We start from the raw sequence: 15144 nt of genomic DNA on the forward strand, positions 1-15144 counted from the left end.
ACCTAGCCTACAATTCGATGGAAGTTGATAAAACTGCAAACCTCACACTGCAAAGTGTATAAAACTCAAGGCAACATCAAAAATCTATCACAAGTCTTTTTCACATCTGGTTTCAAGTTACCGTAGCCTAAGCCTATTTTAAAGATTGGTGAGGATCTAAAATGATCAAAAGAATTTCTATATGTAGCTTCAGCTACACCCTTACACGTCGCTTAAAGCAACAGTCTTATGAGAGTTGAAAATGATTTCATGTCCTATCATAGCCCACTGATTGCCACTAATAGTGGGGTTTTAGGCTATGCGTTCGGCAATCGATAGGCTACACTTTTCTTACAGCTCTACGGCAGTCTCAAAAAATGCACAGATTTTGCAACAAGGACTTTTCAAAACTTCCGTTGTATGGTACTTCCTTTCTTTCAGTGTAGGGTTGGAAAGAATGTTTGCTTACTTGCCACACCAGCCATAGGCTATGCTGAACTTGATGTGTACGCTTGCTGCTTGGCACACAATAATTTGATTGTCTTGCACATTTACTCAGGCGCCTACTTTACTGCGACGTCAAAAACGGCAAGTTTAACCTGTCTACGCAGTCCCACAAAGCACTCAATAACATTTTATCACAGTCGTTTCTTGTGGCATCTTATTTGTAGTTTTTTCTTAGCACTAAAATGCCCGATTCTTATAGTGACCTAATTAATTAAAGCTAATTAAACAATGCATATTATTGATACTACAAAAAAGTGCTCAATGCCAAGCAAAAAGCCAAGCAGAGCAAATTACATAAAATACTGTAGGCTATAGTTATTACTCTCTAACACGCAGGGCCTGATTAAGGCTCACGGGGGCCCGAGGCACAGCTACGTGTAGGGGCCCCTATTGGCAATCGTTTTCGATGCAGAGCAGCAGTGCTCAACTTTTGCCTAGCATAGCCAGTAACTTCGCCAAAGCGTGACGATTCGGAATCGTTATTCTATTTAGCAATCGTTACACAATTTGAAATCGTTTCTCAAAAATAACAACTGTGCACACACTGGCACAACAACTTTCACTACCTACGCCGACAGTACTAATGTAAAAAAATTGGGGGCCCCCAAAACCAGGGGGCCTGAGGCCTGTGCCTCGTGTGCCTCATGGTTAATCGGGCCCTGCTAACACGGTAACACCTCTACAGCCTGTTTCACCCCAAAAGGAGGATCATCAGAAGGTCCTTATTCAAATAGAGTTCACGTGCAAGATCACGTTAAAGTATGAGTTTTGGCGCGCTCTGAATTCAGAGACTTTGTAAACCTGCTGTACTTTTCGTTTCGAAGTCTTAACAAAACTCAACTAGGCTACTCGTATTTCGAAGCGAAACAATTTTTTACTGGAAAATCAAAGCGAAACCAAGGAAAGGAATCTTCCGGTTATTTCACTTGTGTTGGCGAGGAGTGTTGAGGCGTTTTCAGGACACTCGAAAAATAGTATTTGGCATGCCGATTGCCGACACATAGTGGCGGCGAGAGGTGATTTGACTTCCCTCCAGCTGGCATATTGGGACCAAAAATCATCTAGTGCGCCCAGTTAACAGACAACAAGATATTTAATATTTATATACCAACAGAAACGTCGACTTTTTTAAAAACAACTACTTCTGCTGCAACATTTAACCGTTCCTAAAGATATAAGTTAGTAAAAATAAAAATTTCATTAAACACCTGTATACACAAGGCTTTTTGAATACGGTACTCCAAAGTTGTCAGTGAGTGATTAACCTAATAGAACTTACCTGAGCGTATTTATAATTTGCAGCACGCTGCAGAAACCACATGATACTCCGATGTATCTATCACCAAGTGTGACCAGCAAACATTCAGAAATAATAAGTGCTTCATGACAGTTTCCATTATTTCGTTTTTGATTTCAAATCGTTATTACTTTATGTTTTCATTCGGGAATAGGTGAAACTATAACTTGGTAAGCCTGCGTTTAATATTACTTACATTTGTGTTGTTTTCTGATGGTAAAGAAGCAGTTGAAGGGCACCCTTTTCTATATCGGTGCAATGAAAATACACAATGTAGCCTAATTATCATACGTTTGGTTGCCGATAAGGCGCTCAAAATTATACTGGACCCAGGGGCCACAGAGAGCTTATCACAGCACTGGGGAGGGGGTTATTTGGCCAAAACCTTTAAATTCAAGTTTAACTCTGACTTTCGGATACAACAAAAAACTCTATGACTTCTGGCAAAGTGTTTTTGAAAATTCCATCCAAGCCTCTTCTCCTACCGTGAAAATTACTTTTCAGAAGGATTATAATATATTTACGTCGCCGTGAACATAAGCTTTGCATCTTAGACAAGGCTACAAAAACGCATGTAACTATATTCACCAAAAAACACCAATAAAATTAAATTTTGAAGTTGCGAGAAGGAAGTTATCGTAGCCTATTCTAGTTTAACTGTTTAGTTCTTGCTTCACTGTAAGCTTACCCAATAAACTTGAATAAAGGATCCGCTTCTGTCATAGATATATCAAATGTTGGTTTTGGTGTTTGAGGATAGACATAATTTTAAATATTGGCTAGGTGGCCCATCGATTTTAAACGAGTAGAAAAAATCTTGTTTTAAAACGTTCGGATGGCCCCACTGCTAGGTGAAATAAACGGTTAAGGTTTCTTGATGATAGTAATTTTATTTCTTCGTTACTTATTGTAGTTATTTACTTAGTTAAGTTTTTCTTTGCTTTGGTACCTTTGGAATCAACTTGACAATTGCTTGCTCTTTTTTATTTCTTTGTGTGGATTTTGTTAGGTTCTTGAACAGTTTGGGCTTCATCAATGCAAGCGCGTTTCAACAGGCCGATTGACAGGTCCTTTTGCGCCTCCCAACACTCATATTATATTATATTGCACCCGTTTCCATTTTTTCTGACACTGTGAAGAAATCGTTTCATGTAATATGAAATGAGTGTGATCGATGGAAGTCTTTATGTACAAAAACAAACTGCTTTGCGCCGGTTCGTTAGTCATTTCGACTTAAAACAATGAGTTATTGTGACAGAAACCAACCCCCTACAATCATACTGTAGCAGTGGAGTAAAATGACAATAAATCAAGTGTGTACCAATGATTTGAAAACCAGCCACATTTGATCACATATGATCACAAAGCTGAGAGAACATGAAATGCAACATAATGAAATATCGTTTTGGGATCGGAGTGTTTTGTTGCAAAATTACAAATTAGCCCATAGTTTTGAAATGGTGAGGCGTCGTCGTCGTTTTGTTGCAAAATGATCTTGTATTTCTACAATACGATTTTGTGTTTGGTATGTGCAGTGCAGTTTGTAACAAGAAAGCATATTCAATATTCATCTTAGTTGTTAAAGCTGCAACGAAATTGCTGATAGATATGCAAATTTTGCTACTGCAATTGCCATGAACTTCCAGCATTGATCAGTAAAGTACATCTTTTTCTGAACGCAAAATTGCAAGCGATAAAAACCATCCAATCAGAATTTGGAAAACTAACAGGGACAGTTCGAGTTGGCATAGAAAATAACACACTTGCAAACGCTTTGTGAACTCAAATAAACATTGAGTTTGCATCCTTAATAGTGTCAATCATCTTTAGTAGCCTAGTTGGTGCGGTATCTATTCATTCAACAGAAATGACTGCCATTTGGATGTGTTTGGTTTCTGTGAGTTTCGATAGGCTGCATCGTGCATATACTGTGTTTCGGCATTTGATTGGTGCTAATTTGAGAGTTGGCAGCTTTTTGATTCATGGTAGCCTACAATACTAAACGCAAAGCAATTCTTTTTTTCGGTTAACATTCCCCAATGCAAATACTGACAAATTTGCTGCAGACATTGCATGGGAAGCTTTCACATGATGATTAACTCGCTTAACTGCATGTAGCGAATTGCGTCTGATTGGCTGCTTCGATCCATTAGATGGGTGTGTGATAGGAGAGAAACAAAAATGTTGAAAGTCGGAAAAATCCGGTTCAATCTGGTTGAATGTTTTTCCTTAATGGCAATTATTTTCTTTGCAAAATTTTAAAGAACAGAACAACTGTGGTAGGTTCAGCAATACGAAGACGTGTGCAAGGGATGTGGTCGCGAATTTGTTGAATCACACCTGCTGAGTAGCAAGTGGTTCATGACGGCTTGTTGTCCTTGATGCCGCATTATCTTTTATCACTTTTACCAGAAGTTACAATTACTCAAAACCGTGCTTAAACTTCGTAGGTATTAGACATAAAAACTATGCAAAATTGAAAAGGGATAGTAGTGACATTGTTATTTTCGTTTGAAATGACTGAACTGCCTGAACAAGCAATAAAGATGATTTTACAATAGACCTACAGTATTTTATTTGTCAAATTTGTAGATGAAACATGTAAATAGATTCAATTTAAGAGTTAGCTCAGCCAAGTAGAAGTAAGTTTAAATGAGTAGAGGTGAGGCATTTTTTCTTAAAATGAAATATACTGGTTTCATAGAAAAATCGACTAAAATTTTAAAGTTTTGTGTACACATACGACTAAATAAAATTATGTCAGTTGGTCTTTTGTTTGTTTCTCTGTAGTCAAGTGAAGCAAGTATTGACACTCTTGACAGCAATAGACACGTGTTTCACTTGCAAAGCTGTCCTATTTTTTTTCTTCTTTTTTGTTGCACAAGTGGTCTATCAATATCGCACCACTAATTTATGCCACAGAGCTCTCGACCGCTGTTTGCCAGTCGATGGATGGAAAGAAAACAACCAACCAGATGTCACCGAGGATGTAGGTCGTAGGATATATTGTGCACTGTTTAGCAGTGGCGTAGCCAGAAAAAAAAATTGGGGAGAGGGGGCAAATATTTGATGAATTGAAGAGAACGACAAAGTGTTTGATTTAAGACATCGCCACCTAATGTGCAGTGACGTATCCTGGTGGGTTAAGCAAGGGAAGCAATAAAGCTAGTGGGAGGTTAGAGCGTGCCCAAGGCACGCGTATTCTAGGGGGGTCCGGGGGAGCATATGCTCCCCCGGAAATTTTTTGCAAAATTACACTCAAATAATGGATTATAGCGCTTTCTGGAAACACTTTTAGGGTAATATTTGTAGGAAATTTATTAGCAGATAAATTAATAATATTAATTTATTAAAGGTAGCTGTTACACACGAACGGGCAAAAACTGCGGCTAAAATTAGAGAACACAAAAAACTCAGCTACACAAGAACTACACAAAAACCCAACAGAGTAAGCGATTCTGAAATTGCTTCCACAGATTAATTAAAAGAAGCGTAAATCGCGTAAACTTTGTACGATTTACGATTTTCAAAATTTATTGGTGTCTTTCTGTGTGTCTAAAACAAGTCCTTGGGGGTGTTAATAGCCAGATGTCTTGGAAAACGATATAAATTTATACAAATTACATTATATTTTCAACAAAAGGTTCAACTTCGGAATCCAAACTTTGAAAAATTGGGGGGGCATGGCCCCTTTCGCCTCCCCCTGGTTACGCCTATGCTGTTTAGGAAGTTTTTTCCTGACGTTTGCACAAAGCTGACTACTCATAATAGAACAGCAAACATAAGAGGCCACACCGGTTTGGTTAGCGAAACGCAATGTTCATTGTTCAACCTTGTGCTGACGCCAGGATGATCGCTTTCTAACAGTTCCGGTGTTTATGTTACAAAACCTGTTCCACTTTTCAGCACAAACTGTGTATAGATATTTGTTGACAAAAGCTTTTAATGTTTTCCAAAATGAAAGAAAGAGATTTTCAAAGTCTCCGAGAAGTAAAGAAGTCGATTGCGATATACTACATCGGGGTTTCATTACTTTCCTCATCACTGTACGCAGTTACAAATCTTCAATCAAGCTTGAACATAAAGTCTGGATTGGGTAATGCGTTAATTCTTAAAAGAACGATTGATTCCATTCTGTAGTCATCGCATCTTTGAACTGCTGTTGCTTTTTATGGGGTAGCTGCACCGGTGTGCTCCAACTATGATGAGGTTTTATTAACTATTTCTGTTGTAGAAAAAATGGTTGCCTTTTTACTTTTTGAGTAGCCTAGTAGAAAAAAGTTTCGTTGCAGGGCGTTTGACTACAAAATGTACTTATTATATTCTGCAGTAAGTACTGCAAACTATAAGCTTATTGCAAAGCAAGATGAAGCATGGGATACTGAAGCAAACATACAGTAACATAAATTGTAGCCTACTTTTTACTGTTCTGAATGATCGACTACAAAAGCTGGTATTCGTTTATACTTGCTATCACATTGTTCTTTTGGCAGTTATTTAGCAAAAATTGTATAGAAACAATATCATCATTTTCCTGTTATTTATGTTGGAAGAAAGTTAAATGTTGAATGGTTAAATGTTTTTTTATGAGCTTGTGTTTCGTTTTAAGAAAACCTACTAGGCTACACTTTATTGCTTGCTGGCCTATGTAGGCCTATGGGGGAAGTTACGTACCTTCGTTTTCCGTATTTTTCCAGGTGTGACTTCGTTGGCTATATTTGGTATCGGTGTTACAATCACAAGTTTATTCTGTTCAAAAGTTCTATTGAGATTCATGAGCGCTCGAACGATTTTAGTGCTGTCAGACATTGGAAGCTTGACATACGTCATAGCAAACTTCTATCCGGGTAGGTGATGATACTAATGTTCGAAGTTCAATGAAACAATGATAAGATACGATTGCTCAATATTTTAAAAAAGCGCAACCGGTGCAGTAGGCTACGTTCGTCACTTAACATGTGACACTACTCTCCATTAAGAAACGATTTACTGTACTTAAATGCAATTACAAACTTCTTCGTAGTCCATAGTGATTTCAAAAATTAAAATTTCCTCTCTATCCAATCGTTTGTCTAACTATACAAATATTTTTTGAAAAAAGATGGTGTCTTCGCACTGGTAGACCCTGAAAGGCTAAACTGCATATAGCTAGAAGCTAAATCATCTTCAGTTAAGCTTATTCAAATAGAATGTGTTCTTGCTTCTAGATGATCTAGCTAAGATTTTCTAGCTTCTAGCTGATCGAAATCGACATTTAGCTATATTCGATTGAACTGACTCGTGTGAGAATAAATTTCTTTGCATTAGTAACAATATATGTCTGCAGTTACTTATAAATGATGTTCCTCTTAATTTTCTACTTTGAAGGCATGTGTCATCCCCATTTTAACAGCACATCAATAAAAGTTTGCACACAACCTTTATATTCATAACATTGTCGATGAAGGGGCCCCGAAAATAAATTGGTACCGGGCCAGAGAAATCCTGTCAACGGCCCTGGTCCTTCAAATAGACTCATATGAGAACTTCACTTTTTAAAAGCTGTTTTTAACAACTTTCGCTATCACGTTTTAGTTTCCTATACTTTGCTTCCTTCATCCGCTATTTTTGGATGTTCAAGAGCCTTGTTTTGGATCAGTTCATCTCTTTTTAATGTCTTCTTCGCCACAAAATATGCAGACATGACGAAAGGAAAGTTCACGAAATATTTTAGCTACATTAATGGTTGCTTTTTTGGAGCATTTGTTTCAGGAGAGGTACGTCCGCTATGAAGTATTGCGTCTATTCCATTGTATTTTTGTGGATTATTTTAAACACCGTCGCATTTTCAGATATGTCTTTGCAACTATGATTACCGGAATTACATATCAATGGTACTGACTGCACCCAAACCATAACGAATCGTACCCAAGCTAACGCCTGGTGATTGAGGATTTGGGTTAAGTGGACAAGAAGACAAGGAACAGCCAATCTTTGTATCTACCTTTAAGTTGGTCATGCCTTTAGGTGTCCTGCTAAAGACACAGCCATTTGCTCTTAAGCGGTGTCGAACCGGCGACCTTTCGAGTGCCGTACTGACGTTCCCACTACTCGGCTATTTCACCATAAAAAGTAGCCTAAATAAGCCAATATTGTTTTGACTTGACTTGCGTTTCAATCATATGCAACGCTAACACCAACCAAGGCCGCAGTACACAGATTACTTTAATAGATCAATCTTTAGCAGCAACTTGTATTTTACTGTATTCTGGTATTGAAGTAGCATTGAAATCTTTTTTGTTTTTATAATGTTGTTCAGTATTATTCGAACCAAATCTTATTTCCTTAGCACGCCCACAGTCCTCTTTTGGACATATCGGCAGAAACAAATGACATGCTCATAGATTTATTAGATTTAGGCTACTTGTGCAGCAGCTACACTATGCTACACAGATACAAACACTTTGTAGTTTGTTGCTGTTCTCAGGCTTATAAGTTACCTGGTGGTTAAAAATAAACTTTAAATAAACTGGAAGATAATAAACCCAAGTTCAATACGTGAAGTAGGTATTGGTAACTTAATGAAATCCAATGCTGCAACTGTTAGCATACATTTGCTGTTAGTGTTATGCGGCATATTGGACTCGCTGATTCAAATCATAAGGCTACTGCAAGTGGATACAATTGCTGCATCAAAGTCATGCCACTTTTGACCATTTGATACAATCCCGGATTTTCAAATTTTCCAAGTTTTTGAAATAGAAAATTAACCATAAATCTGCATCTGTTAACATTGCTTTTAAATCACGTGCACAAAATTACAACATAGCTTTTACCAATCGGAGATAATAAAGCAGAACAAAAAAACACAGCAAATTTTTTCCGTTTCGTCATTGATTGGAAAAAAAGGCAAGGATACCTAATTTCGAGTTTTACTTTAAGAATCCCTTCTATTCATATGTCGTCTCAACTCTCAAAACACTACAGTGACAGTTTGAAACTTGAATAGGACCGCTTAAGTATTATTCAAGCTGTCTTGTTAAAAAACTAAATAAAAATATCGGTACCGGTAGTTCTAACCTTGCTAAAGAACCGCTTGTCATTTTTCTTCTTCATGTAAATCTTTCTTTCTTTGACAATTTTAAAGTTAAAGGGTTCTACCCAGGGATACTCCTGATTCTACCTTGTACCAGACCTGAAACAATGGCGGTAATCCGGACTGGATTTCATTAGTGGGATTTCACAAGATCGCGATATCGAAAAGCTTTTAATTTGTTGATTACTATTGGCCTAACACTGTGCCACACACATTCAAACGGCAGGTAAAAAGAAAAGACGAAACAGAGCTCATAACACCAATTAAGAAAAAATAAACAGTGTTTTGAAAATGGAAAACCATTTTGCAAAACAACAAGAATAAAGTCTGGTAGCCTAACAACGAGGCGTGCTGCAAGGCTTTACCAGCTTAAAACGCTAGAACACACAATAATTTGTCAAGGCAGCCAAATAAGGAACAAATACCAGTGGCGGATGTAGAAAACAATCTTTTTTAGGAAGCAGGCTACCAAAGAAAGAGTGGACAGTGCAAATGTTACACAGCAATCTCAGCAGGGGTATGGAAGACCTTGTAGCCTACGGTAGCCTACCCTAGAAAATTTTGTTAAATTTTACCTTTTTTTTATCTCTTTTTGCTCATTTTCTTGACTCCAATAAGCTAATGCTTTTTGTTTTCAAAGCACACTTTGCATCTTAAGTCTATTTTTTTATGACGACAGAAGGATTTACATCAATTCATTTTTTGATAAAGTTTTCAGTAGTCTTTACGTCGTTGAGGGGAAGGTTAGTAGGAAACAATTTGAACGAAGAGATATTTCAAACAAGCTCTATTTTTTTATGTTCATGTTTGCTAGTGTCTCGTGATCGTAAACGTGGCCTTGCCTAGAAGTCATAATAAAATCTTTCTTCAACAAGAAAAGTCACTTGAAATTAAACATTTAATTGTGTTGGCCTAAATCTATTTTTGGGGAGACTTTGCAAGAATGACGTAGCTTGCACGTAGGTTTCTGAATGCAAAATTTGTCGAGAAAGCTACAGAAACCCCTGGCACTGTAGTGAACCCACACTGAGTGTCTTGCCGGAGCACGGTACAAGCAGAAGCAGAGCTGTATGAGATATGGCACACAGTAGGCTACACCTATGCTGTTGGTAAAATAATGCAAATTAACCTTGTTTCAGATATTCGGAAATTTGATTCCATTTGCGATATTCAATATATCATCTTCATACGAAGACGACTTTATAACTTCAACAATATCAACCTCAACACAGCCCATCTCCAATACGAGTTTCTCGCAAACAACGTTCAACAGGTATTTGAAACAGCAGGGGCGAACATTTTTTGCATTTTCGAAACATCAGTCAGCGTTGGAATGACGTTTCAAGATGCACACACTATTAAAATATTTTTATCGTTGCTTCAAAACCAGGTCTGCTATCAAAGACAATTGTGGCGTACACGACTGTCAAGATCCTAATGTTGTCGCAAACAATATATCCAGCTATCAGCCACCCAGAAAAAGAACGTTGTATCTTGTACTTGGAATACTCACCGGGCTTCACTGCTTAGCAATTGCATTACATGCAATATTTCTACCTTTTTTCAAAGGTATTGTATCAACGAGATAAAACTATCTGCAGGCTTACAACACGACAGGGGTCGGCAACGTATTTTGCACCGCGGGCCTGCTCGTAGGAGACGTTACTGTCAAAGATCCGTCACCGAAGTGTTGCAACACAACGAAAACATGAAATATAGATTGCGGGTTGATTGTAGCCTAAATTGAATGGAACTATGGTGAAAATTTTCTTCAGTGTGCAGTTTATTTTTCCTGTGTTTTCATACAAATGCATTGCAGTATATTATCGAGATGTGTCCCGATAGTTGCCGACCCCTGGACAGATATATTGTTGTCAATCAATTTGAACGCTCCAAATTTTTTTTACAGACACTGCACCACATTCAAGCAAGTGTCATCAGTGTCAAGAAGGAATTTCAAACAACTCTTTCGTGTTGGAAAACTTTGAAGGCGATAAGAATAACAACGAAAAGAATTTTACTAACTTACGAGATACCAAGAAATCGATGACTGAAAGTGGCTTTAATCAAACAGTTAGTAGATTAATGGGATTTATGAACTCATTAAGAGTGTATTAAAATCGAAGTGTTCTTTATTGTCAACCGGGATATTGCTAGTTCTCAATTAAATTACCCTAGCTGGGACCAATTTTCCGAAAGCACTCGAGTGATGCCTTTTGACAAATTTCAATTAATTTATGCATTGCAAAAAGCGTGTGGTCTCATTTCTGTAGCTTTGCAATTCTTTTACAGACCGCTGATAGCTTTCCAAAGAAACGAATAGTTGATTCAAACTTAAAGCAACAAAACCCAAGCGTGGAGTTTTTGACTGAGCTTAAGAAGACGTTCGTATTTTTCTTGGAACCAAAACTTTTGCTTCTTACCCCCTTATTCATTCAAGTTGGATTCAACCAAGGCTTCATAATTAGTGAAATCACGCGGGCGTACATTTCATGCGTGTATGGAGTAGAGAAGGTATGAGTTTCAATGTCTTGTTTAGCACAGGGCTGTGAGTCGGTCGAAAAATATACGACTCCAACTTCTCGGTTGATAACTGGCCGACTTCGATTCCGGATACACTAAAATCTCTCCGACTCCGCAGCCCTGGCTCAGGCGCGGATCTAGGAGTTTTTTTTGGGGGGGGCCAGAAAATTTGAAAATGAATTAAAAAGTAAGAAAAAGATAAAACAGATACGAACAATCAGTGGCGTAGCCAGGAATTTGGGGGGTTTTGAGGGCCGTCGGGCTTCGCCCGACGGCGTGTTCGCCAAAGGCGACATCCAGCGGCGGGGGGTCTGGGGGGCCTCCCCCAGAAAATTTTGAAAATTTACTTTGAATTTGGTGCATTCTGAAAGCATTTTCAACAAAAATATGGGTATAAATATTCCAGTAAAATGGTGCTGTCCGGTGGCATAGCAAATGGATAAGATCATGTTTTCTTCGGCATTTTTTCGGTAATAAAGCTAAGTCTCCATGTTTTCTTGTTGCTAATTCCTGGCTGAGATGTTTGAATGTTTGGTATTGGCAAAACTCGCTCTTTTAATGCAATTTCGCTTAAAATTAGGCAAAATTTGTTTTAGAGACATAGAGACTGAAAGCATCATTCTCAATATCGTGACGTCACACGCGTGCCAAAGGGGGGTTGTAACCCCCAACCCCCCCTTGGCTACGCCACTGTGAACAATGATACTACGACATATTATACGATATGCTATAAAATAATCATCAATAAAAATTGCTAAGCATGCAAAGTAAACCTGAAATCTGGTTTAAAACCCTGTATGCAGTGTCCATGACCAATTGGATATTTGTATGTTTGCAGACATATAGCCTACGGTAATTGATTGAAATTATGATGAAGACTAAAAAATATAAAATGATTCAGGTTTCAGATTGTTTCAACTCACGTCATTTGGCTCAGCGTTGGTTTCAGCTGAGCCAGCTCCAACAAATGTTGCTATTAAAATGTATAGGCTAATCGATGGATAATTTCAACCTTAATAATAACAAAAAATAGTTCCCCCCCCCCCCCCGGGATGAGTTAAGTCCGCTGTGAGACTAATATCAGTTGTTTAGAAGCATATCAAACCATTCAACAATTTCTCACAAAATTTCGGGGGGGCCCGGGCCCCTTGGGCCTCCCCCATAGATCCGCGCCTGCCCTGGCTGGCATTCTGTTAGTCTAGCAAGTCGTTCACTTAATTATAGCAGCGGAATGCTGTATGAAACATTGTCCTCATAAACGCGTGACCAATGAAAAAACGTCTTTTTGGATAACGAACAAACATTATTTGACGTAAACGTGTGTTGCCTGGCAATATTGTAGTCCTTGTAGTCTTTCATTTTCTATTATCTTGAAGATCGGAATCGCAATGTCGATTTACGGAACAAGCTTTTTATTATCATCGATTGGGGCGGGAAAAATTTCAGCAAGTGTTGGCAGGTGTGTTGATACAGAATCTTGATAAGCGTTAAATGAGATTATTATTTGTGTAGTGAAGGAACACTATTTCAATGCAATTGCATATTGTTCTTCCGATGAGTTAAAGTTTAGATATAACGCAGCAATTAGACTAACCATGAACGGAACAAGGGTGTCATGATTACAGGTTTCTCAAAATGAGAGGAAATGCATTTTTGCGACATTACTAAGCAAAATTGCAAAAATTTCCTATAATTTGCACCCCAGAATTGTTAAGATAAACTTTAACTCTGAAAGGTTGCTTTTTTGCCTTCTAGTTTCTTTGGAATGCTTTTGTTCAACCAAGCTATGATTTCCCCCTATGGGTGTCCCTTTTTTCTGGATATGTTAGCCTACTGGTTTGAAGATAGTCATATATGTGAACTTTGTTAGCTTGCATTTCTTATCAAAGAAAATTACTCGGCTTGCCTGCTGAAACAGTAGCCTAAACATTTAACAACTCCAACAAAATTATTTTAATATGTCATAGTATTTTTAAGCTCATTATGTATTTCAGAAAAGAGGCTGTAATTATTGGATGTCTGGTCAACAGTGCTGTTTATCTATTTTGCCTGTTTTGGATTCCAGATGAGAATGCAAACGTTGGACTTATTTACACGCTTTTGCTGTCATGTGGCGTATGTGATGCGATGATTCAAACGATTACTGCAGGTGATCACCATGGCAACAATGTTAGTGTTGAAGTTAGTCATTTAGGGTTAGTCAATTTTTAAAATCGCATAGATTTATGTTCATTTTTGCTCTTTACAGAAGCTGCAGTTATTCATTTCCCCAACAGCTCTAAAGCAGCGTACGCGTGCTGGGTGTTTTGGGCAAGCTTTGGCTTTGTTCTTCAGTACTCCTGGAGCACAAGTGTTTGCGTCAGACACAAACTTTACGTCATGTTCTTCACGTTACTCGTTGGTGCCGCGACCTTCAGTGAGTGATTTTGAATCAACCTTAAACTATGAACGCTTTGATTGATTGATTTCAACATTATCTTTAGCCTTGGAAAGCTTCTTTTTTGAAAGCTTAATCCTGGCAGTTTCGCATGCTTGTAGAGACTTTGAACTACTGACGCAGGCCTGGTCACCGAAATTGACAGAGTGAACTTTCCAATTGTTGAAGTGTTGTTGCTGGGGAATTATTCCATCCATGAGATACTGCTGGATGGAGAGCAGTCCTTAAAGTGCGTTGCTCACGCGCACACCCCGATTTCATTATTCAGATTCTAGACAATTCATAAAAAGGTTGCCGAATGTTATTAGCATTTAAATATATTTATTAAAGGCATATATTTTGTGGAGACTACGGTGTGAAGAAATCACTGACAGCAAGTTACAGCAATAGCAACTAGGTGTAAGCAAATAGCCTAATTTTTACGGCATCCTAATTGGTTAAAGATTTTGCGTTTTCGATCTAGTGATACTGAAATTGAAATAAAAAGAAAATATTGAATTTTGCAGGCATTGCAGAATACAAATCGTTGCACCAGCAACGGCTGGCAGATATCACAAAAAGAAAAAACATCAAAACGATTACATAAATTCGTATGAAAGGAAATGCACTAACATTTGTTATGCAACTAGTACAGATCTCCATCTTACAGTAATCTGCAAAATGCAAGTTTTAAAAAAGAAAGTAACCAGACAAAAATATTTTTCACAGGATTGTAAAAAGTTTTGTGTATGTTGTGAAGGTGTTGTAAGAAATGAGCATACTCTCATCAACTTGTTTTCTGCACGGAATAAAAAAATGCATTCGAAAAGTAGCTTATTAGCCTATCATTTTTATCCTTGGACTGAGAAACGCGTTGTTCAAGCGCACACTCAGAGAATCGAACCAGAGCGCTTTATCAAGTTTCATCGTTCGTGAAATCAAGCGCTTAACCAACTGAGCTATCGCCTTGCTGTAGGCCATTAGCTAGAGAAGCCAAGGAAGTCCAAGAATTCCTAGTTGTTTTTTAGGTCCTAGGCCTATACTAGTATACAACAACACGCGATCGATGGGATTGGCAAAAAAGGGAGGCCGTGGCTCAGCAGTAGACTACTACAGGCTGAAAATGATGAAGCACTTGCGCAGACGGCCACCTTTTCTAGAGACAGTATCACAAATAATGAAGAGTTTCAAGAGAAAAAAGTGTCGTTCTGTCAAATAGATGTAGGCTACAAAACTGATTTTTGTACATTTGTCTAAGCAATAACTGTATTGTATTGCTACCTATCTGTTTGCATGTGCCTAAAGTAAAACTGATGGCTTAGTTCTTATAATGTATTGAACTTGTAT

At 38.0% G+C, this 15144-nt stretch overlaps 1 protein-coding gene across 1 annotated transcript; it reads left to right on the plus strand.

The window, feature by feature from the left end:
- Nucleotides 1–5740: 5740 nt before the first annotated feature.
- LOC145778990 (protein unc-93 homolog A-like) lies at nt 5741–14599 on the plus strand. Its single transcript, XM_082590571.1, has 11 exons — nt 5741–5879; nt 6481–6630; nt 7358–7539; nt 9998–10131; nt 10249–10427; nt 10768–10931; nt 11151–11372; nt 12758–12840; nt 13376–13530; nt 13630–13797; nt 14325–14599. The coding sequence occupies exons 1-11, from the start codon at nt 5741–5743 to the stop codon at nt 14402–14404; spliced, it is 1656 nt and encodes a 551-aa protein (XP_082446697.1). The 3' UTR covers nt 14405–14599.
- The last annotated feature ends 545 nt before the right edge of the window (nt 14600–15144 follow it).

Source organism: Aplidium turbinatum, chromosome 10 (genome assembly GCF_918807975.1).
Source record: "Aplidium turbinatum chromosome 10, kaAplTurb1.1, whole genome shotgun sequence".
Taxonomy (NCBI): Eukaryota; Metazoa; Chordata; class Ascidiacea; order Aplousobranchia; family Polyclinidae; genus Aplidium; species Aplidium turbinatum.